This window comes from Haliaeetus leucocephalus, unplaced genomic scaffold, assembly GCF_000737465.1.
Source record: "Haliaeetus leucocephalus isolate CR32 unplaced genomic scaffold, Haliaeetus_leucocephalus-4.0 Scaffold587, whole genome shotgun sequence".
In the NCBI taxonomy this organism is placed as follows: Eukaryota; Metazoa; Chordata; class Aves; order Accipitriformes; family Accipitridae; genus Haliaeetus; species Haliaeetus leucocephalus.
The window spans coordinates 7,293,240-7,314,680 of record NW_010973023.1 but is presented as its reverse complement, the minus strand read 5'-3'; the positions used below and the strand labels follow the sequence as shown (position 1 = coordinate 7,314,680).

Genomic DNA, 21,441 nt, shown 5'->3' with positions numbered 1-21,441 from the left:
TCAAGTTTCTTTGAGACATTTTAGCCTTTGTTTTTTATAGGAATTACATGTCAAACTTGCTCATGTTTGTATGTCAGCCTTCTCTCCCCCAGAACAGCTTATGACACAATTTCACCAGTACAAATAAGCCTATATACTTACCTCATATAAGTAAACTATACGCCTCCAAATTTCTTAATGAAGAAATACCACATCATAAGGCGTATTTCTCAGTGATTTCATATGGGATTGTCTGCTTTGTCAGTAAAGTGGGTCACTCTTCATGGAACAAGAGCCCTTCTGTTTTTGCGTTCATTTCTGTAAGGTAATAAGCTCAGTCTATTAGACATGGAACAGTGGTATAGGAGGAAAGAAAGGAAAATTTAGGCGGAGGAAAAAAACCTCTCTATTCCTGATACTCCATGTGACAGGAGATTATTTTTAATGTGTGAAGTGACCCAGTAACATGGAATTTCACACTTTCATCCACACACTAGAGGGAATTATTCTTAGAAATATAGCTACTGAAAGAAAAGGGGGGAGGGAACTGAGCAAATGGATGGTTTGGTTTTTCCTCTGATGCGAACAATGAGCTCATACGTGGAAGTAAGAACGCCGCTCCTCCCTCCGTCTGGTCTCCTTCTTTCGGATTTGCGGAAATAAATTCAGCTGCCTTCTCTATCATCAAAGCAGGCATGAAAGGAGAGGTGTGGGATGAGCAGAGTGTGCGCTCTGCTCTTCTCCTCATCCTCCAGAGAAGCTGAGCTAACGGGCGTGGGGAGCAATTCACTGACGGTAGTTGCCATCCCATCCTTGCCTCTCCACCTCCTTTGAGCAAGAAAGACCGAGGGAGGTTTGTGACTCAGGACATGTGTTTAAAAGGCTTGTCTTTACTGCCATGCTAGGTGAAGATGCTGTGCAGAGCGCTGCCCAGCGGGATGCACATCCCCGTACAAAATCCCTAACCAGCTCCATAATGCTCTGAAGTGGAGTTAGTTGGCCTGGGGTGGTGAGGAAGCTCAACTCCTGTTGACGCTTGAACTGCTAATGCAAAGGGGATGCAGCCACGAGCTGTCACTCATCAGATGCTAATCCAGTCAGTCTAATGTCAGTGAAATAACTATGCCATTAGAGCATCCTTAAACGAAGTGATTGACTCAGCTGAGAGGAGCTATTTTGTCGTTAGATGACTTAAGCCAACTTCACTTTGAGGACTAGTTGTCTTCAGAGATACTTCTGCAGTTGGGTGATTTATATATTCCTCCTTCATGTACCACTTCCAGGCCCAAAGGGTAAAAAAACATAATATATATTCCAAAAATCAGACTCTGTACTCCTCATCTCTTTAGGACATCATCAAATTTGAATGTCTAACAGTTGAAAAAAGGGTAAGAAAGCAATTTAGTTTTCATTATTGAATGATGCTGTTCCTTGGGTAAAAATATCTTGACAGGGGAGAGAGAGAGGAGGGCACAGTAAGCATGGACAAACTGTATTAAAGGATGCCAGGCTTTATGTGGGATGTTTGTTTTTACACCTGGCTCATAAAATGTAACACCTGTGTAATGTTTTACAGTGACAAGTTCCTGAACAAACAGCTGCTCCTGGAGCAATATTTTCATTTGCTTTCTTTTTTTTCTCCCCCTCTGTTTCTTTTTCAGATAATGGCTCTGGGTCAGGAGAAGGAGGTGAGTACCAAACCCCAGTTATATTTGCTTTTGGTCTTTCTTTTTGACTATAAGTGTGTCAGTTTTGTGTATGTGGTTGCTGTATACCACATCAATTAAGGAAAAATTATGACAACTTAAAAATAAGCTTTAACATTGCAGTGTTATCTGACCATCTCAGAACAGTATTGGTATAGGAATAGATTGTAGTGTGCATTTGACCAATGTTGTTCTTTCAGATTTGACCTATATAATTTTTCATTTGTTGCCAGCAACATAGTGTAATATTTAGATCCCTATTTCACCTGTATTTCGCTCCTGGAAATGTCCATCCACAATAAATTTCTTACCTTTTTTTTTCTTGCATTCATTTCCTTAGTGTCTACAATGCCTAGTTATTACTTTATCCTTGGGCAAACATGTTGCCTAAAAGATATAAAATATATAACGATTGCATTATAGTGTCTGTTTTTATCAAATATTTCATGTGTTTCTGTTCAAAGCTGTATATTCAAAGAGGGGATGTAGCACAGCTGGTACTAGTAGAGGTGTTCCTGTCTTTGAACACATCTTAACCTTCTCCGAAGGATTTAAAAAAAAAAAAAAAAAAGTAATTTTACCTTAATTCTATCTTTGATACTACTAGCAAGAATACATATAGAATGAAAAATGTGGGGTATAGATATATACAGACACAGAAAAGCTGTTTTGCTTTTAGGCTGTGCTTGTATTAAGTGTTGCAGTTCATACTGATGGGACTGAGTTTTGAAATAGAGGAAATCTTGTATAGCTACATGAAAATGTGCTTTTGTGGAAAACGATCAATGGCATCGCTGTGTAGCTAAACATAACGGTTAACTTCCCAAAATCAGGAGCTAGCTCCCTCTTTTTTCCTGTATAGAGTGAAGGGGAGGCATTTCCCTCCCCTTTAATAAGATGCTATCAGTAAATTCCTGGGCTGCTGCTAGCACATGGCCATTCTCATCTCTGTTTCCTTTTGGAGCAGTGTCTGAAGGAACAATTCTCTGCTCAAACACTGCCTCTTCTTACCTTCACTGGTGGCTCTTTTCTGAAGCTCTTCTTCCTGAGATTGCATCACGCTCTTTCCCCAGCCCTGTTTGCTTCTCCTTCCCCCTTCGTTACCAAGCCTGTTATTCCACTACAGCTGCTCTCTGCAAGCCGAGCGTTGCTTGCCTCAGTACTGCTATGCAGTTCTTATAAGAGACAGATGACAGTAATTTAGTCCATGTCTGACTTTTATTTTTGCAACAGTTTTAGAAACGTTTGAATGCTGTTGGGATTATTTTTTTTTTTTTCAGTATTTCCCAGCTGGATACAAAAATCCTCATTAAAGTCCCTTGTAAATGTTACTGTGTTGGTCTGGAAGGGATTGGCAGCTGACTGACAGATGTGGGGATTCTTTGTGTAATTTTATGAACAGTTTGGAGAAAAGGAGACCAGAACATGCTTCATTTTGTTGGTTAGGTTGCTCGTTGAAGAGGTGAAAGGTCCACATTGAAATATACTCATTTTTTGATTTGGGGCAGGAGAGGGAACCCAGGTCCACAGTCTCTTGGTAAGAGAGGTCCAAAATGGGTCTCCCTTTATCATTGCTGTTGTTTTTGTTCTCACCTGAAATATTCATTGAGCCTGGGACAAAGGGAGCAGGAGGAAGGATGCATGCTATGGAAAGGCTTTGTTAGCTGTGACTCAGGGTGCCAATGAATTTTAATTATTTGTGCAAAACCGAATGGTATTGGTTGAGGAGATTTGGTGGTCCCTCCACGCTACCTTGTAGCGGTGGTTAGTGCGTTGTCTTGGGAGGTGGAATATGTAGGTTTAGTTCACTTCGGGCGGAAAGAATTGAATCTGGGTCCCTTGGCCCCAGGTGAGTATCTGTACTGCCTGGGTATTGAATAAAGAAGGGACAACATACCCACTACCTCCTCCAGCAGTTTTGTGATGTTAGCCCTTCATTTATTTGGCTTTCTCCTGAATGCCTTTGGGCCAACTGAAGTGTTCCCATTTCTGTTCAGTATTAAAACAGTTGGGTTTAGTTCTTAATTTAAGATAGAAAAAATATTTTAGACAACGAGAAATTTGAAATCCTGCTTGGCACATTACTTTTTTTGGATACATCTAGGTATTTAGGATGAGAGGAAATGGCCTCAAGTTGCGCCAGGGGAGGTTTAGATTGGATATTAGGAAAAATTTCTTTACTGAAAGGGTTGTCAGGCATTGGAACAGGCTGCCCAGGGAAGTGGTGGTGTCACCATCCCTGGCGGTATTCAAAAAACATGTAGACAAGGCACTTCAGGACATAGTTTACTGGGCATGGTGGTGTTGGGTTGATGGTTGGACTTGATGATCTTAAAGGTCTTTTCCAACCTAAACAATTCTATTATTCTATTTGTGACACATTGAATTAGTACTGTCCCTGTCCACCTTCCTCACTAAACTGGGTGTTGGGTAATACTTCTGCAGAACAGTTGGCTAAGTCTTCAGCATGTTGAGTCATCTTCTGTGTCTGAAATCAATCCTTCAAAGGGTGGAATCCACTCTTGCTTTGATTATTGAACTCTGCTCTGGCCAAAAACTCAAGGGTATTTTTGTACTCACGGTATTTTTGTATCTGGAATTGTTTTTGTTCCATTATTCTAGTAACTGTAAAAGTGTTACAAGGAGACATTAAAAACATCAAAGACTTATTACAAGTTAGGGGAATTTAGAATTAAAACCAAACTTCTAAAAGAATGCTGAACCTATTGAGGAGGGAGGTGTATTGTTTGGGATCCAGACAAGAAGAAAGGGCAGGAACCCGGGCAGAGGATGACCTGCAGGGTAGATGTGCTCCCTGGTGCACACCACTGTCCTGCCTCCCTGGTTATTCCAGCTATAGGACTGACTGGAGCACAGCTCCTTCCCGGCCCAGTCTTCCCCATTTTGTTTTGGAGGAAGCCAGGATATGCTGAGCTTTAATAATCACCCAGGCCTGATAGTTTAATATGATACTCTTGGCTAAGGGTGCACAAATGGGAACCAAATTGCACGGGGAGCTTCTGTGCCCTGTGGATAAGGTACAGCTACTGCTTTTGGAAGCAGCATTGAAAGTGGAAAAATGCAAGGATAAGTGAGAGAGAGCCAGCAAGTGAGCAAACATGCTAGCTTAATCCCAAAATCAGTGTTTGCTATGTTTCTTAAACACACAATTAGTGTGATTGTGTATGCACCAGTGATGCTTGCACACACAGAATGGATGAGTGCAGCTGCTTGTATATGTTCGGGAAGCATTGCAATCGCTGTGCAGGAGATGTACTGTTTGCTAGTAGATTTTTAACTGTGAAGAAAAGTACTGGGAAAGCGTCTAAGTTGCGCTCTTCAGTTGCTATAGCTCAGCCTGTGGCGGTCTCCACTGCTGAAATTAGCTGCTTGCCTCACATGCAGCTGAGACTTGTGCTAGTGGTTCACACTGTTCCTTTTCGTTTTCCAGACGCAGAACAAGCTCATTAATGATTCTGAAACTTGACTTGATGCAGATTTTTCCTCCTACTCCCAAACTGTATGATGTTAAATGCATTCATTTTTATGTAAAACAAAAAACCCCCCAGATTTAGAACCAATCTAAAAAATCAACAGAAGTCCTCTTCCTCAAAGACTATTTCAGACAATGTCTTGCCTTAGAAGTTGTCATGTGCCACAAAAATGCTAAAGACCATGGAACTACTGATCCAGGTTCTCTCCTAAATCATGTTTACTGCTACAAAGATACTAGATTTTAGGAAAAGAATTAAGAGTGGGAGAATTTTTTCAGTACGCCTGAATGAGATGAAGGAGTATAATTTTTAAGGGCGACACAATTGTCTAGTTGCCCTCTGACATTCTGGATAAACGATTTCCATTTTCTGTGCTCTGATGGCACAGTATTAATAAAGAGTTGTAATAAAATTACTCATTTTGCTCATTTCAGAAGTCTGAACCTTCAATTAGCATAATAAAAATTACACTTATAAAACCAAGCTGTTGATCACTTGTGGCAATGGGTATCCTGAAGCCAGTTCTAAGAGTATGGATTGTTAATTCAGAAATCAGAGAAATTTCAAAAACCTCATTACTCTACCATTATGTTTCATCCATACAGAAAGCAATGTCAGAGAGTGGGGACTCAGACCTAAGAAAGTTCCTTAGTTGAGGTCACAGCTGAAGACAGTGGGATCCTTTAGATTTGCATTTAAGACATGGGCTTCTCTGTAATCTCATATGAATCATTCTGCAGTTTTTCTGTTCTGAAGAATACAGTCATAAAACCAGCTCCTGATCAACTTTGTTTAAACAGTGATTTGTTAGAATTTGAGGCAGAACTGGTGAAAGAGAAGTTACAGGCTCAGATCCATGTTCGTCTCTGCCAGTTGTAAATTGCAGCACTATTTGACCTGCTGGATGTACTTCCACAACTGGTAGACTGGGGCACAAAAAATGATCCTCAGGCTGTCACGTGTACATAAAGGAGGTAGATTGCTAGCTTGCATGAAACATTTTCTTTTTTTCTAACAAGAATTTAAATTTTCTATTTCTGGTAGAACCTGCCAGGTTCTTTCTCCCTGTAAAAAGAACTATGCTGACCCAATAATGTAGCCTTAGAAAGATTAACTTTGGTTGGTTTATATGAATGTGACTAAGGATGAGCTTTTACAATTTTTTCTTCAAGGTGCTTTCTGTTTGCAGATAGGGTTTTTCCCCTCAAGTTTACAACTTGATACTAGCCTAAGAAGGTCTAAAAAGAAGCAGTCATCTGAGTGATCTTCTTGCCCTCTCACTCTAAAAAGAGCTGGCATTCAGGACTCCTAGTGAGGTAGAAGTCCTATCATTTAGCTGAAGTAGTCTCCATGTTCAGAAGACCTCAGTCTTTTGTTAAAGCCATTGTCCTTGTCAATATTCTAAAAAAGATCCTGGCATGACAACACCCAACTAGTAGTGAGACAACTGAAAGGGCAATCAGAGCCATTGGTCTAAATTCTGCTCAGATTTACAATCACATCCTACATTATTAGAAGAAATTTTGGCCCACTGCAGATGGGAACACTGATTCTTAAAGGAAAGCTTTTTGAAGACAAAGCTGGTTCCTTTTTTTTTTAGTCAAAGGTATTGGTGATAAAGATAATTTGGTTTCATCTGGCAGCAGTCCTTATTCGTAAGGCTTTTTTTGGTACTACTTTCCATCCAGCATCCAGGCATAGTGCAATAACTTTTGAAGGAGAGCCTTATTTCTTCTGAGCTCCCAGGTCCCATCTTTGGTAAACGAGCACTTCTGAGCCGTTCTTCCCATGTTCCTCCAAGTAAAGGCCTTTTTTCCTCTCGCTCCAGATAGTCCTTACTTTCTCTATTTGATACTGCCAGCAAATGGCAGCTGCGATGTTGACTTTGTGATATAGTTAGGCCTTTGCGAGGATGTGTTGAAAACCATCAGCATGTGTTACATACCCCATCAAAGAGTTAACAAATGGTAGTGACTTTTCAAGCCAGCTTCTCAGAGACAAATCAGTGTCCTAGAAGAGGCAGGTTCTGTGCTCTAGTAATCAACCAACGAGGGTAAGATTTCTAAGCATCCTACCATGCCCATAACATTAATTTTTTATTCTTTTTGTTCAGCATTTATCTATGTACCTAAGCAAAACGCACTTTTGATATTAAAAAAGATGTAATAGTAGTTAGACAGATGGCACCCAATCATTTCAGGCTTTTAAGCTAAGGAAATAACATGTTTGCAATACATATAGCTAAGTTAATTATTATGAAAATAATTTGTTTTGAATTTCTAATCCCTCTGAAATTTAATAGCTAAAGTATCTTGTGATGAACGTCTAGCAGATTGCATTTAGTAATTAATAAATTGATATACAGTATGTGCTTTTTAGCAGGCTGCCATCTGTTCCTTCCCCTCACTGGGGACAACACTTATCCAGTAATTGTCACACAGTCAGGGAGGTATAAACAGACACAGTTTAGAACCTCGAATATTTTAATTTGTAATAATGCTACTGATTTGTTTTAATGTATTTTAATATGACTGCAGAAATTTGATGGTGATTAACACCCTAGATAGGAGGTAACATCACGTCTTTTAGCATATTTCTATAATGGTGTGCGACTTAGAAAGATTTAAGTGCCGATTCCATCACATGGCTTGCCACTGACTATCACTTTAGCTTCAAATAGCCCTATTTATTTCTGTTGAGATCTTAATCCCTGTAGGTAAAATTAACACTGAACTAAAACTTGCAAGAATTACTCTGTTTTCACCAAAGATTCAGCAAGGCAGAGGCAAAGGGCCTGAACGTTCAGGTCTTCTGTTGGTGAAAACTTATTCTAAGCAGGGTTTTCAGGGGAGCTGGAGCTTGCTCGGAAGGATGCTGGAGCCAGGGGCACGGAAGGACAGATTCCTCTTGCCTCTTGTGCAAGATGATAGATAGCAAATGAGAGCAGGTTCCTCTCATGCGGCCTGAACAGGGCCTGCAGAACGGCGTTCGGTGTGTTCATGAAACTGTGGGACACTTCCCTTGGCGTCTGGCGACTTTCTTGTCCTTTCCGTTTTCCACCATCATCTAGTCATGCATAATTTCTTTGGTGGTTACTCTGAAGTTTTTGTGTCTTCCTTTGGAGAAAATGGAGTTAGCTGCATTTGAAGCAAGGCAGTGGAGTGAATGAGTATTTGAGTTCTCCAACCAGAGGGTCCTGCGGTGTAAAAGCTGATCCAGCTCTCACAGTATGCCAGCTTTCCCCACCATTATCCACAGCGTCATATGCATAGGAGCAAAATAGAAGTTACAGTTGTCAGATGTGTAAAAAAACCTAACACATAACAAGCGTAGTGGTGGTAGGGAGTCTTACAGTGCACGTCCTCAAGCCCTTTGCTTAAACGTGCACACGCTATCCTTATCACAACCACTGGGCAAACATATCACCTTGGCTGGGTTGTGATTAGGGTATCAAACTTCGAACTCCCCTCCTCCAGGCACCTCAGTCACAAATAGACCAGGCATCCTTGTGGTAAACCTGTAATGCCCCTTCTTGCAAAATCAGACTTCAAAGGCTGGTGTCTTTGCTGGAGCATGCTTACAGCTGCAGTGTGTGGTCTATACTGCCAGGGAAAATAACTTTCAGCCGGGTATAGATCCCTGGCTATACCAAGCCAGGCTTTGCTTCTAAGCCAGCTGGGTAGTTGGATAAGAGAACAGGACCTTCCACACTGCTAAATACTGCTTTTGCATACAATCCAGCAATGTGGTCAAGATAATTCAAGACATCACTCCCCAAAAATTTGGGATAGCTAAGAGTAGTTGTTGCACTTGCTTTAAATATATACAAAAGAGCAAGTTTGCAGCTTTGTTTTAAATTATGGGGACAATCTCCATTTTAACTAAATGTGTCATCAAAGTTGCCCCAAAAATTAGTGGAAGAGAGGGTAAGTCACTAAACTGTTCAGTGAACTGCAGCCCGTAACATGTGATGCTGTGGACTGTGTTATTTTGAGAGGAATTTCCAGTGCTAGCTGTACTGAAGGAATCACAATCTGATCACAGTGGGGTTATTCTGTACTTTAGGGTGCAGAAGGGGATTTGCCGTGGCCCTTCCTAGTTTTCCAGAATCTTTTTGAGACTAGTTGCTCCCATGAGATACAGCAAAACCCACGATACTCCCCAAACAGATAGGAACTGGTTTTCAGAGGGGCTTTCCCAGACAAGGGGATCTTTATTCCATCTATACCTGGCTAGTGTATAGTTGCAGCTCTCCACAAGCTCCCCCTGCTTCACTGTGAACAGTGATAAATACAGACATAGAGCAGAGCTCCCTTTCCACCCATGCCTTGGGGCAGACCAAACTTCACCTTGACGCAGACTGATGCTTTTGCTTCAAGCCTGATTGAAAGCCCGCAGCAGAAACCCAGCCGTATTACCGCTGTAGGAACACACAAATGAGTTGCTGAGGGAAGCAATTTACTGCTGGCCAATTCCTCTAGAGCTACTGTCCGTTTGCAGGCTCCTGCCCTGCAGCTCCTAAGATATAGCTGGCCATCTTCTGCAGAGGAATAATGACTCAAGGAGAAGTGTTAGCACTGCAGCTCAGAGAGACAACTGGGAGTCACAGATCCCATCCTTGTGCCTCATTTCTTTTGAAGGACAGAGCATTAATGAGGTGCTGCCCTGAAACATGAGAGGAAGCTGAAAAGAGGGAAAATGAGCTTTCACTCAACATGAAATTAAGATGTCAAAGAACAGAATTAATCAAGATACCAACGAAAGTGAGGAGAAGAAATTCTGTAATCTTCTATACATCAACATTAGAAGCCTGCATAATAAACAAGAGGAGCTTGAATTGCTTATTTGGGAGCATATTTTGACCTAATTGATATTACTGAAGCCTGCTGGGAAGATCTGATTGATTGGAATATTAAAATTAATGGCTATAACCTATTTAGGAACAATCAAATGTGGGGGAGAAAGGAGAAGGGAGGGGCAATCTATCAAGGGATGCATTGCCTGTTTGGAGACATTTGCACCGGAGAAACTTATGCTGTCAAATATTAATGGGTTAACTTATTTTAACAGCACACAAGTGGAGTACTGAAAATGTCTGCTACCAATTCAGGCTGAAAAACAGTATTCATCTATTCTGTATGGGTGGGAAAAGCTCTGTTTTCTTGAAGGACTTCAGTCTAAATTATATGCAGTGTCTCATGCTGCTCGTACTAAAACATCATGCAGCTAGTGATGAAAGAAGCTTCTAAAATTTACAGATGACTATTGCCTAACTTGGAAATGTTGCATCAATACACATTCATCTGTATTACACCTCGTCCTGACAGGTGTAAATTATTAGTACCTGAGGTGCAGGTGTTCTTGACTTGCACATATTTATTATATGCAAACAAAACACAGTACAGATAAATAATTCTATATATGTGAGGTCCAGCAAGTCCTGATCAAGAAAAAAAGGCCACACATTTTCTAAAACGAACCTAATTTTAAAAGATAGAGAAAGCAATTTTAGGGGAGGAGGAAAGGAGAGAGAGAGTGAAGTTTACACTGGCTAGCATATAGAACCAATGAACAAGTAGTTGTGGACTACTGTTTATGAAAATGAAAAGGTGTCAGGGCATTCACAGGGAGCAGAACTAAAGCCCATGAGGAAGGGTGTGTGTGTGCATGTGTGTACATGTTGCTTCTTTTGCTCCATTACAAAATTGAAATGCTAATAGTGCAGCGAAAGTGCTCTGTAAACCATTCTGGTTTTATTTGCAGTCAAGTCAGATAATATATATAGGATATGATGAAGTATTTTCCATGCTAGCAGTACTGCAGAAGGATATTAAGCACAAAATGTTGAAGACAGGTGTTTTGTAACCAGCAGGTCTGGCTGGTTTGCACCTGAAAGCTTTAAAAATGGGTGGTAAAGAATTCTCTGGGCTGACAATGACTTCTTTTTGTCTCTTCTTCTTCAGTAGAACAATGAAAAATAATGTACAAATATTTTGAGAAAAGATAAATGTGGTGATTGGGGTCGCTACAGCCTCTCATTCTGGCATCCATCAGGAGCAAAGCAGTGGAATAGAAGGAGGAAGAATCAACTGAGTACAGAATTAAGGAAGGGGAAAACACTTAATGCCAGTCATCATGGGTTAATGGAGAACCTTTATTGAGAAATTTACCTTTTTTTTAAACTTATTTTTCCAAGAAAGGCATTTGTACCACAGAACATTTTATGTAAGTGTACCACATCAAATCCATAACCTTTCTTGCAGGCAGTCTCTCATACAAGTCTAAGTAACTAGAGGGCACAACATCCACACAGTGCACATCTAATGTGCAAAAATATTGCCAATCAATGGATTGTTAAATGTTAAGGAATTGTTACAAAATGAGTGCATTTCTAGGGACTGTTCTTGGCCTCATGACTCCTTCCACTGGTGACCTGGGAGCAAACCAGTCAGTACTGATTTGGTCTGGATGACAGGGGACAGGTCACTGAGCTAACAGTATGCACAAACAGGTGGGATTTTAATGTCTGAGGACAGGGTTATATGTAGCAAGTCCAGGATCTAGGTGATTTTTCCTCAGTGTCAGCCTCTCTCCTACAGACTGATGACCCTGAAATTGGGGAATAAGGTGGATAATAAAGTGAATGTGAATAATAATGGTCAGTGCAGAAAAATGGCCAAAAATTAATATGATTGTTGGATGCTTTAACCCAAGAATATCATAGATGGTATTTGGCTTTGATGACAACTCTTCTGGAGCAGTGTGTCCAGCTCTTGTACCCATAACTCCTGAGGGCGTTAACATGCTGGGGGTGTCGAGGATCATAAGAACAGCAAAAGAAGTGGAAATACCACGAATGAAAGCCATGAGCAGTGCCATTCTGTTAACTTTTTCAAACTGTAGGGGATCATTTACTGGCATGGAAAAGTGAAATCTGACACTTTAGGTTGGCAAACACAGGCATAGGAATGTGGTATCTAGAAAGAAGGAAAAATCAAATAAGATGTACATTTGTAAAGATAAAAGCAAATGACCTCTACTGCAACTTAATAAGAGTGCTGATAGAATTTCTACAGTGGGAATTTTGTACTAAAGTTTGACGTGTATTAATCTCTGAAAAATGCACGGCATGCTTTAGACAGAAGTTAATTTGAGAGGCTCACCTGCACTATTTTTCATGAAAGCGCAGCCCCACAGGTAGGAGGGAGAGATTCCCTTCAGCCAAGATCCAGGAAAATTAGGAAGGACTGTTGTGGATTTCTTTTTCCTATTTACATTTAAAGAATGTAAATGCAGCTGTTTAATTGGTGGTGTTTGATTTGTTGTTGCTACAGCACATAAAGCTGCTATGAGGAAAGGAATCACTTTGATCTCTTTCCATCTGACAGCCTTGTGTAGTCAGCCGTACACCACCACGATACTGCAATTCATTAAATGGTTCTCAACTCCCTCTGCAGATTTCTATGGTTCTTTTCCTTCTTTTCAAATATCTAGCTCTCCCTTATCACTGTTAAAAGAAAAAAGAGGAGTAACTAATGGTAGTGAAACAGTAAGATTATCGTTTATTTCTCTTTACTTGGTGAAGAGTTTTGATGTCCATGTCAGCAGTAAGATTGGTGCAGATGTTTTTAGGATCAGACTATTTGAGATGCTAGTTTTACTTTTTAGGATACATAGCATTTCTACCAGTTTCCTGTTAAGATGACTTTTTTTTCTTTTTGTCTTGTACAACTAAAGAGAGTAATCTGGAAAATATACAATACATGTATGAGATAGGAGCACAGTCTAGTCCTATCGTCGGGAATCAAAAAGGGGGAAAAATGCAAGCAGTAACCTTTCATGAGGATATCTGTAATTAAAGACTGTCACGGAAAATAGCATTCAAATCCCCACTACCTAATATTCAAGGACATTAAAAGGCACAAGGTTTATACATTATCAGTGCCAATTAAGAGTAAATGTGACTGGGACACCTGTCAATGCTGGTTGTGTGTCTGGTGGGGCGAGAATAGATACAAATCACTGAAATAAGAATAAAGGAAGAGTCAATCAATGAAGCATTAGTGTTTTCAGGGATGCTTTTTTTGTCACTGGTACAGTTCTACCAACCTCCAATTGCCTGATTTTGAAAAAGGGAGCACTATTAAGGTTAATAGCTTCAGTATATGATAAAGTCACGTTGACAATATACCTGAAGGCAAATGGATTTAGGTAAGCAAAATCAGAGCTTAATATTAAAATCATACTTTCTGTTAACAATACCTCTTTTTTTTTAGAGTATGAAGGATCTGGGACAGAAGTTCAGAGAAAACACTCAAAATGTGGTGTTTGCAAATATAGGGCTGAGTGTGATGAAGATGCAGAAAATGTTGGGTAAGTAATAAGTTTTCCTTAACAATATCACTGAAGAAAAGGGGGAAAAATGTTAAAAAGAAAGTACATGATCATCTGCTTGACTGTGTTTGTTCTTACTAATTGAACCTTTAATGCTGTCCAGTAATAATGAGTTTGATGTGTGTCTGTAAAGAGCAAACCATCTGCAGCTGCAAGGTAAGGGGAGAAAACAACAAAGTAGTATATTGGAGAATCTTTATCAAATATTTTTCAAACAAAGGACCTTGATTTGTTTTATCCTGGCAAAAAAAACCAACAACAACAACCCAAAACCAAACAAGAATGCAAAATAAATACTGATTAATTCATCCCTGAGATATTTTTTTTGCTATGTTCTGCTTGTTCATACAGTATTACAGGCAGTTGTTTCCACCAGTGCAAAGCTTGGACTTAAACATTTAGTTGAACTGCTGACCTGAGCCAGTCACTCCTTCCAAACTCCGTGTGCCATTTGACCTCTCAGATGCACCCAGGGGAAAACTGATGAAAAGTATCAGCTGTTTGTCAAAGCTCAAAACGAATGATCAAGATTTTAAAGACAATCCATAATGCAGAAGCAGATGCACCAAATTTCCCTACTTAAGGTGCTTGATGGTTAGAGTATACCCTGGCTGTCCAGGCCCTGTGTGGCTGTCAGAAGGGTCAGAGACGTCCTGGAGGAAGGGGGTCCTTTAGACAGCCCCGTGAGGCATTAAGGTTTGTTAGGAGGTAAAAGAAGTCCCCTCTAATTGATGGGGCTTTGTTTTCCCACAGTCGTTGTCCTGGCAGTGGCCAACAGTATGGAAGAAGCTTAACTAGGGTCTGGGCTGATGGCAGGTACTGGGGTGGCAGCTGCAGAGGCAGCGCGTGAAGATGTTCGAAAGATGTGCAAATGGTACGTTTTTGTGTACGTGGAGGGAACAGCATCTCAGAATAACAGTGCCTGATCATCGCTAATCAAGGGGAGCATTGCTCTCCCTTCTCCTGTCTTCCAGCTGGAATCCACTTCGTGTTGAAATGTGTCTTAATTGCACAAGATTTTATTATGGAATATCAGCATGAAGACATCTCAGGCAGTAAAGCAGCTTAGCACTAATATTCAAGATGTGTATTCAAGATTAAATCATAGTGTACAAGGGAAACCAAAATGGTAATATTACTCATGAATACTAGCATGATACTTCACATTTCATAAAATGTCATAGAACCAAAGTAGACTTGCTCTTTTCTGGAGAGACAAATGAGCTGTAGCTGTTCTTTGTAATACTAATAATTTTCTGCAATATTGCCTTGATCTGTTTCATTTATGACTAGCAAGATGGGTATAGATTTGCTTGTTATATGCACTGACATGTGCTCTTGGCTTTGGAAAATAAATCCTGAAGCATTCAACTTCAGTAAAAGCTTGCCTATTCATTCTATACTCATAGAGCTGGCATTCCTGTGGCTATTTAGTCTCTATAAGAGAGTTTAGGATAAAGTTGAGGAGAGCGGAAGATTTATTCCCTACATCCTACTCACATAAAATGAAGCCATGCTCCCACTTCTTGACAACGGGAGGAAAGTGCTCTCTTGCCTCTAAGATTTCTTTGATTAGTCCTCATTAAAAAAATATGTGGAAACAAAAATTTTTGTGTAGAAAATACTCAAAAGTTAGAAACTATTCCCATGAGGGTTGGTCACAATCTATCAGATAATTTTTTCAATTTTGTCAGTTTTCCAACTTAAATAATTTAATTTCTTTTTTTTTCCCCAGTACCTTTGACCATTATAATAGGCTTTAGTGATATTCACTGTCTGTTTAGACTTAGATTAAATCAGGATCTGTTAACACAGATTGCTTTCACAAAGTTAATTTTGACAAGTCACATAGAAAGTCACAGACTTGCTTGAGTAGAAGTCAGGAGCTGGCTTCTTTTTTTCCTAAAATCACAACAGTTATTCACCTGGCAGAAACAAGATAAGATTGAAATCTTCTGTTTGGGAAACTCTAGTAGAGCACCCCTTAAGAATGTATTTTACATCTTATTTTTACTCCCTTTCCTGTTGGGTTTCAACATGTTTTTTAACCGCATAAAATTATATCATGATATATAAAATTATTGGCAGCACAAGTACCTTTCATCAGACTTGTGTAAACACTGATAGGTTCATTTTATTATTTAATTCAATTTTGCACCATATTACAAACACTATCACCCCTAGTTCTAGCAAATCACACGAATGCCCTAATTTCATAAAAATATTGTGTCTTGATTTTCCTTTTTAAAGCACGAGAATGGTGACTGTAACTTTTATGGATAGCGGGGTAATGTCTACTGAACCACAAGCAAAAAGTACATTTAGTTCTGTTCAAGTAGACTTCTTAGGCCTGGATAGCCCTTGCTTGCACTTTGTGATGTTAAAACACTGTATTAAGTGATCCATGTGATTACAGAAGGTGTTTTAAGAGGATTTTGCTTCATGATAGTAACTGAATGAATTAGCTGAACTGTCTCCTTATGTCCAGTAGATAACCTCAAGCCATATTCATGAGATGCTAATATTTACAGTAAATATACAACTATGCATTTTTTCATCCTCTTTTCCAAGCCGTGCAATCTGAGACCGTACAAACATCAGCTCCTTCTGGTCCAAGTGCTCTCGAGAAGCAAAACCGTATCTGTACTCCTGTTTTATGAATAGAGAAACTAAATTACAGATAAAATGATCAGTGAATTGGTGGAAGGAGAGACATCCATGCCACAAACTGTTAAGTGGTTTGGGTTAAATGAGCTGGCATTAATGAGAAATCTCAGGGCATGCCAAAAGGCCAGCAACAACAGCCTGGAGCATAGAACAGGCAGACTTTCCCCCAACAATGGAAAGATCCTGCTAAAGACAGTTTTATTCCATATGGACTGTGGTTCGTCTTTTGGGCCTGGAAAGATGCGGGAGTCCTATACAAAGATGGTACCTGATAGTTTCAGTGAAAACTGTAGGGTGATTCTTGCAACAAAGAAGCAGGAGCAAGACCACTTGACGTTTTCTGGTTTTGAGAGTTGGACTTGCTGATGTCTAAGCAAGTCCTTTCTTCTCAGAGGTGCACAGTGATAGCGTGAGGGGCAATGGGCAAGTGTCGGAGCATGGGAAATTCTGATTTGAAGTAATGGAAAATGTTTCCCCCATGAGGGTGGTCAGAGACTGGAACAAGGTGTCTGGTGAGGCAGTAGAGTTTCCATCCATGGAGATGGTCTGAACTTGATCAGACACAGCCCTGGGCCAGCTTTGAGCAGGGGCTTGGACTAGGTGACCTCTACATATCCCATCAAGCCTAAATTATTCCATGATTCTGTGTAGTTACCAAATCTTGGTTCTTTTTAAAATTCAATTTAAACAAGTTCAGTTGTACATAGCTGAGATACACTCCATGTTACAAGTTAGTGATGTTAATTTTTTGTTGCTCTTAAATTCTATTTTCCCCTCTGAAAAAGGTACAAATTTTTAGTTTTCATGCTTGGCATTGAAGCATTATGGCTGTCTCTGATCAAAGTTGCTACATATGCTTTTATTACACAAGATCACACATAGTCTGAAGAATTCAGGTTTTGCACAGAGTTTTAGATTTGTATCTTCATTTTGTTTGATTTCCCAGAAACATTATCTATCTAAACCAGAAGTGGTTACAATGCATAGTAAATTGAATGCAAAAATATAAACAACTTTATAATTTCCACTGCCTCTGAAAAAAAATTTCAGTGTTGATTTTAAGTGGACTGATTGAGGCAAAGAAATAAAGTCAGAGGAGATGGTTGTCATAAACAGCGTGCCATACTTAGAAAATTGATGTTCGACTGTATGCAAATCGATACATTATTTCTTTATATAAATGCAAAAAGGAATCAGGTTGAGGAAACACCACAGAAATTTATTTCTCCGTATTTTTTTTTTCTTTTCTCATACAACTTATAAGTATTTTAAAGACTTGTTAGTTTATGGGCAGGCCTTTTAAGAGCATAGAAGATCACTTGTGGATGCATTAGTCGTAAGTTGCATAAACGCATACTATGCCCTATTGTCCGTACAGCGGTTTTCTGTAGGTCTCTGGTATCAGGATGCAGACAACAGGTTTTACATGATTGGCCGTGATGTTTTTTTGCCTTTAATGACAAAACTGAAGCATAGGTTGTATATGTCATGGGAAAAGCTGCTGCCTGAAACCAATCAGTCAGTACCTCCCTTTCTACCTTGCCCATCAAAATGTCTCTCTGGCCAGAACCTTCCTCCGCTGTGTTGAAAAGGCAACGTATTACGCATAATGGTGCAAAACGTGTGGCAGGGGAATGAAAAAGTACACGAGAGGTTGACAAATTTAAACTTCTGTGTGGGAAACTGGCCAGAAGCCTAAAGACGTAGGCAGTCTGAGGGTGGTTGTGAGTTTTCTGCTGGAATTTTGTATTGGAAATGCAGTTGGGTTGAGAAGTGGAGATGGAGGTGGCAGCACAAAGCTTGGGGCCACCTAGAGCTGATGGGGTAAATCCCGCAGGGCACCAACCCGAACACATATGGTTTGCTGTTGATATACTCTGGGGTATCCAGACTGCAGTTTTTTCTTAACACACACGGGACTTTTCAGTTCTACTGATTGTTCATGTGATAAACAGATCCTCCTATCAGTGCACAGCCAGAAGATAGTATACTGATAATATTGAAACACTTAAAATAATACAGCATGAATGCAAAACAAATGAAAACAGATGTGGTTGTAAAATCATTTTCATCAGTGTAGCACTTAACTCTTTCTTCAATGAAAGCAATGTATATAAATATTTGTAATACTATTGTGGCTATTAAGGACTCAAAGTGAATTTCTTAAACTCAGATAAATAATGTTCGGTGCAATTTTTATAAAGCTTCTAAACAACATGATGCCTCAGTTTACTGCATATGTTTGAAAGTGAAATTATTATTTACAGCCTTTTGAGAGCTGAATAACTTTTTTTTTTTCTTTACGATAGCCACCTGCAGCACTGGCAAAGAAATTGATAATATAAACTTACTTGTTTATTTGGGTTTTTTTGATATTGTGATTAAAAGGTGGGCTCTTAAGTATATATATTTCTTCATTAGACTTCAGTTTTCAAATGGTTCTAATTTCCGTATGTTTTTTAAGGCTTCCTAGTATTATCTGGTCATTTTTTTCCACAAGTTTCTTCTTACACATACCAAAATTCATGCTCAGGGTAAGTGAGAATATTTTAATACTTATTTATTAAATATAAAGACTATATATTATATTTATAGTAAATATAAATAATATATATTTATACTATTTTAACTTTAACACTTAAAATATACTGAATCAATTGAAGGATAGGGGTTTCCTCTCATGTTTTTTCTTCAAATGTGAAGTATCTTTGCAACATAAAAAGTAGTATTGCTTATGAAGAGTTATATCCTCTGCTCTTGCACTGTTCTGTGTGGAGCGTCTTTTTCCTCTTGCATGCCAAAGCACTGCTAGACACCCAACTAAAACAACATGCCAACATCTAGTAAGTGTCGGAAGGAATGTTCCCTTAAAAAGCATATTAGAGTATGTTGTAACTTCTGTAACCCAGAATGAAATAATGAACTGTAGAATAATTCGGGTTGGAAGGGATCTCTAGGGGGTTGTCTGGTCCAGGCTCCATCCCTGCACTGCAACCAGGGATGGTTCATTCAGGTGGCTCAAGGGCTTCTCCAGGAGAGCTCTGACCACCTCCATGAAGGGAGATTTAACATCTGGGCATCTGTTCAAGGGCTGAGTTGCTCTCACTTTGAGGAATAATCTCCTTGCATTCAATCAGAATTTCTCTCGCCACGACTTGCCCCTACATGGTGCACCTCTGAGAAGAGCCTCCCTCTTGTCTTCTCGATAACCCCTCTTAGGTTGCTGGTGACAGTAATCAGTCACCTCCTTAGCCTCCTCTTCTCCAGGCTGAACAAGCCCAGTGCCCACAGCCATTCCTTACACAGCACATGCTCCAGCTCTCTACCCATCGCAGTGGCTCGCCACCAGACCCTCTCCAGTTTCTCCAAGTATTTGCTGTTACTGGGGGGGGGGGTCCCAAAACTGGACAGAGTGCTCCAGATGGGACCATGAGTGCCAAGTGGAGGGTAACAGTCATTTCCCTTGCTCTGCTGGCAACCCTCTGGTGATGCAGCCCACCAGCCTGCTGCTCCCCTGGACCCTCAGGTCGTCTTCTGCAGAGCTTCTCCCCTGCCAGTCCACCCCAATCTGTCCTGTGGCTTTCCCTTCATCTTCAGACTTCAGGAGGTTCCTCCACCTTGTCAAGGCCCCCACTTGAGTGATCATCTTGCACTCCATCTTATGCTCAGTAACAACCTTCCTTCGGTCCCTAAATGGCTGGAATAAACTTCATTAATTTAGTTTAAAATACAATTTTTCTTTTTTTTTTTTTTTGGCCTTTGGTAAGGAAATCATTAACTTAAAAATAGCCTCACTGTAAAAGTTCAAATGTGTCATGTTCTCAGTTTTACCTAAATTTTGTTTTTTAACAGATGAAATACGAAAATAAGATTCTGAGCACATTCAGTCTTTTTTTAATAAGTGTACTATGCTGTCAGAGATCTGTTTTGACTCATAATATAGACTTTCAAGTAAGATTGACAACTCATCCCCAAGTAGACCTTTCGAGATTAACATTTTACAAGATTTACTTTGGAAAGAAAATGTATCTCAGCAACATATAGATTCAACTCGCCTATAATTTACGTAGTATCTGTTTTCACAATGGCCCAACCAGAAATTCAGAAGTATTAACACTTAGAAATACCAATATTTTAAATAGGTATTTTATATATAGAGATATTTTATATAGAGAGATATTATTATATAGATATTTATATATATTTATATAGATAGATATTATAATAGATATTTTAAAGTCCCAGTCTCTGCCTTGTCTGTCTAATTTGTCTTCCAGGGAAAGATTTGGTCTGTTTGAAGTATGGCATGCTGGTTTATATTTGCCTCTTTTGACCACTTTTTCACACATTTACCATAGTCAACTTCTTTTTTTTCTTTTTTTTTTTTTTTGACCTTTTTAGGGTATGATATCATATGTAGGTATTCATAAGGAAGGGTATCTTAATTCTGTGTAAATGCAATTCACAGCTTTCTGGTCCAGCAGAAAAAAATCCTAAGTATCTGTGTGTAAAACAAAACACACAGGCACAAACAATAGAGGAAATCAACGTAAACAAGGGATTTATGATTGTGTCATGGGATTACTGAATTATGTAAAATTGGACGATAGGAAATCCTGATACGAAAGGAATAGTATAATGGTCTTTTCGTTATACGGACTACTAAGAAATTGAATAGATCCTAGATGGATAATAATCCAGGCCTGTTTTTTTAATGTATTTTTTTAATTATTTTTGCAGCAGTGTGTGCCAAGTCACAACCAGAAGGTTTCTGTTATTCAAAGGTGGAGGGAGGGTTAGGTTGCTCTTGTCGGAGCAAGCATCCATTCACCACGTTTGCTGCTAGAAGCTCACTGCGGGTAAGGACTAAATTTCTACAGTGGTCAGAGAGAGCCATGCCATGAAATTAAAAAAGGGAGTGAAGGGATGGCTGGAAAGTAGCTGAAGCTTATGATATTTAAAAGGTGTTCTGCATTGCTGGGCAGAAGTAAAGACCGAGAGGGTGTTCAGGCAGGGCACAGAAAAGCTTGTAGAATTGAAATCTACTTTTCTTGTGCTATAAAGGGATTTTTAAAAAGATGCAAAAAAACCTAATGAAGATTCAGCTCTAGTCGAATAGGTAGAGAATCACTTTGAAATCCAGATTTTCTTAGTTCAAGTTTCATCTGGGAAGAACTGCACACAAGGGAAGAAACATCAAA

At 39.5% G+C, this 21,441-nt stretch overlaps 1 protein-coding gene across 1 annotated transcript in view; it reads left to right on the top strand.

Annotated features, from left to right (window-relative positions):
* Positions 1 to 21,441, top strand: part of TMEFF1 (transmembrane protein with EGF-like and two follistatin-like domains 1) — a gene marked incomplete at its 5' end in the record, with an annotated part of 56,035 nt that overhangs the window by 12,009 nt on the left and 22,585 nt on the right. The window contains 2 exons of the mRNA XM_010578014.1: positions 1,641 to 1,667; positions 13,456 to 13,552. Coding sequence (XP_010576316.1) covers positions 1,641 to 1,667; positions 13,456 to 13,552 — 124 coding nt within the window. The remainder of the gene's footprint in view (positions 1 to 1,640; positions 1,668 to 13,455; positions 13,553 to 21,441) is intronic.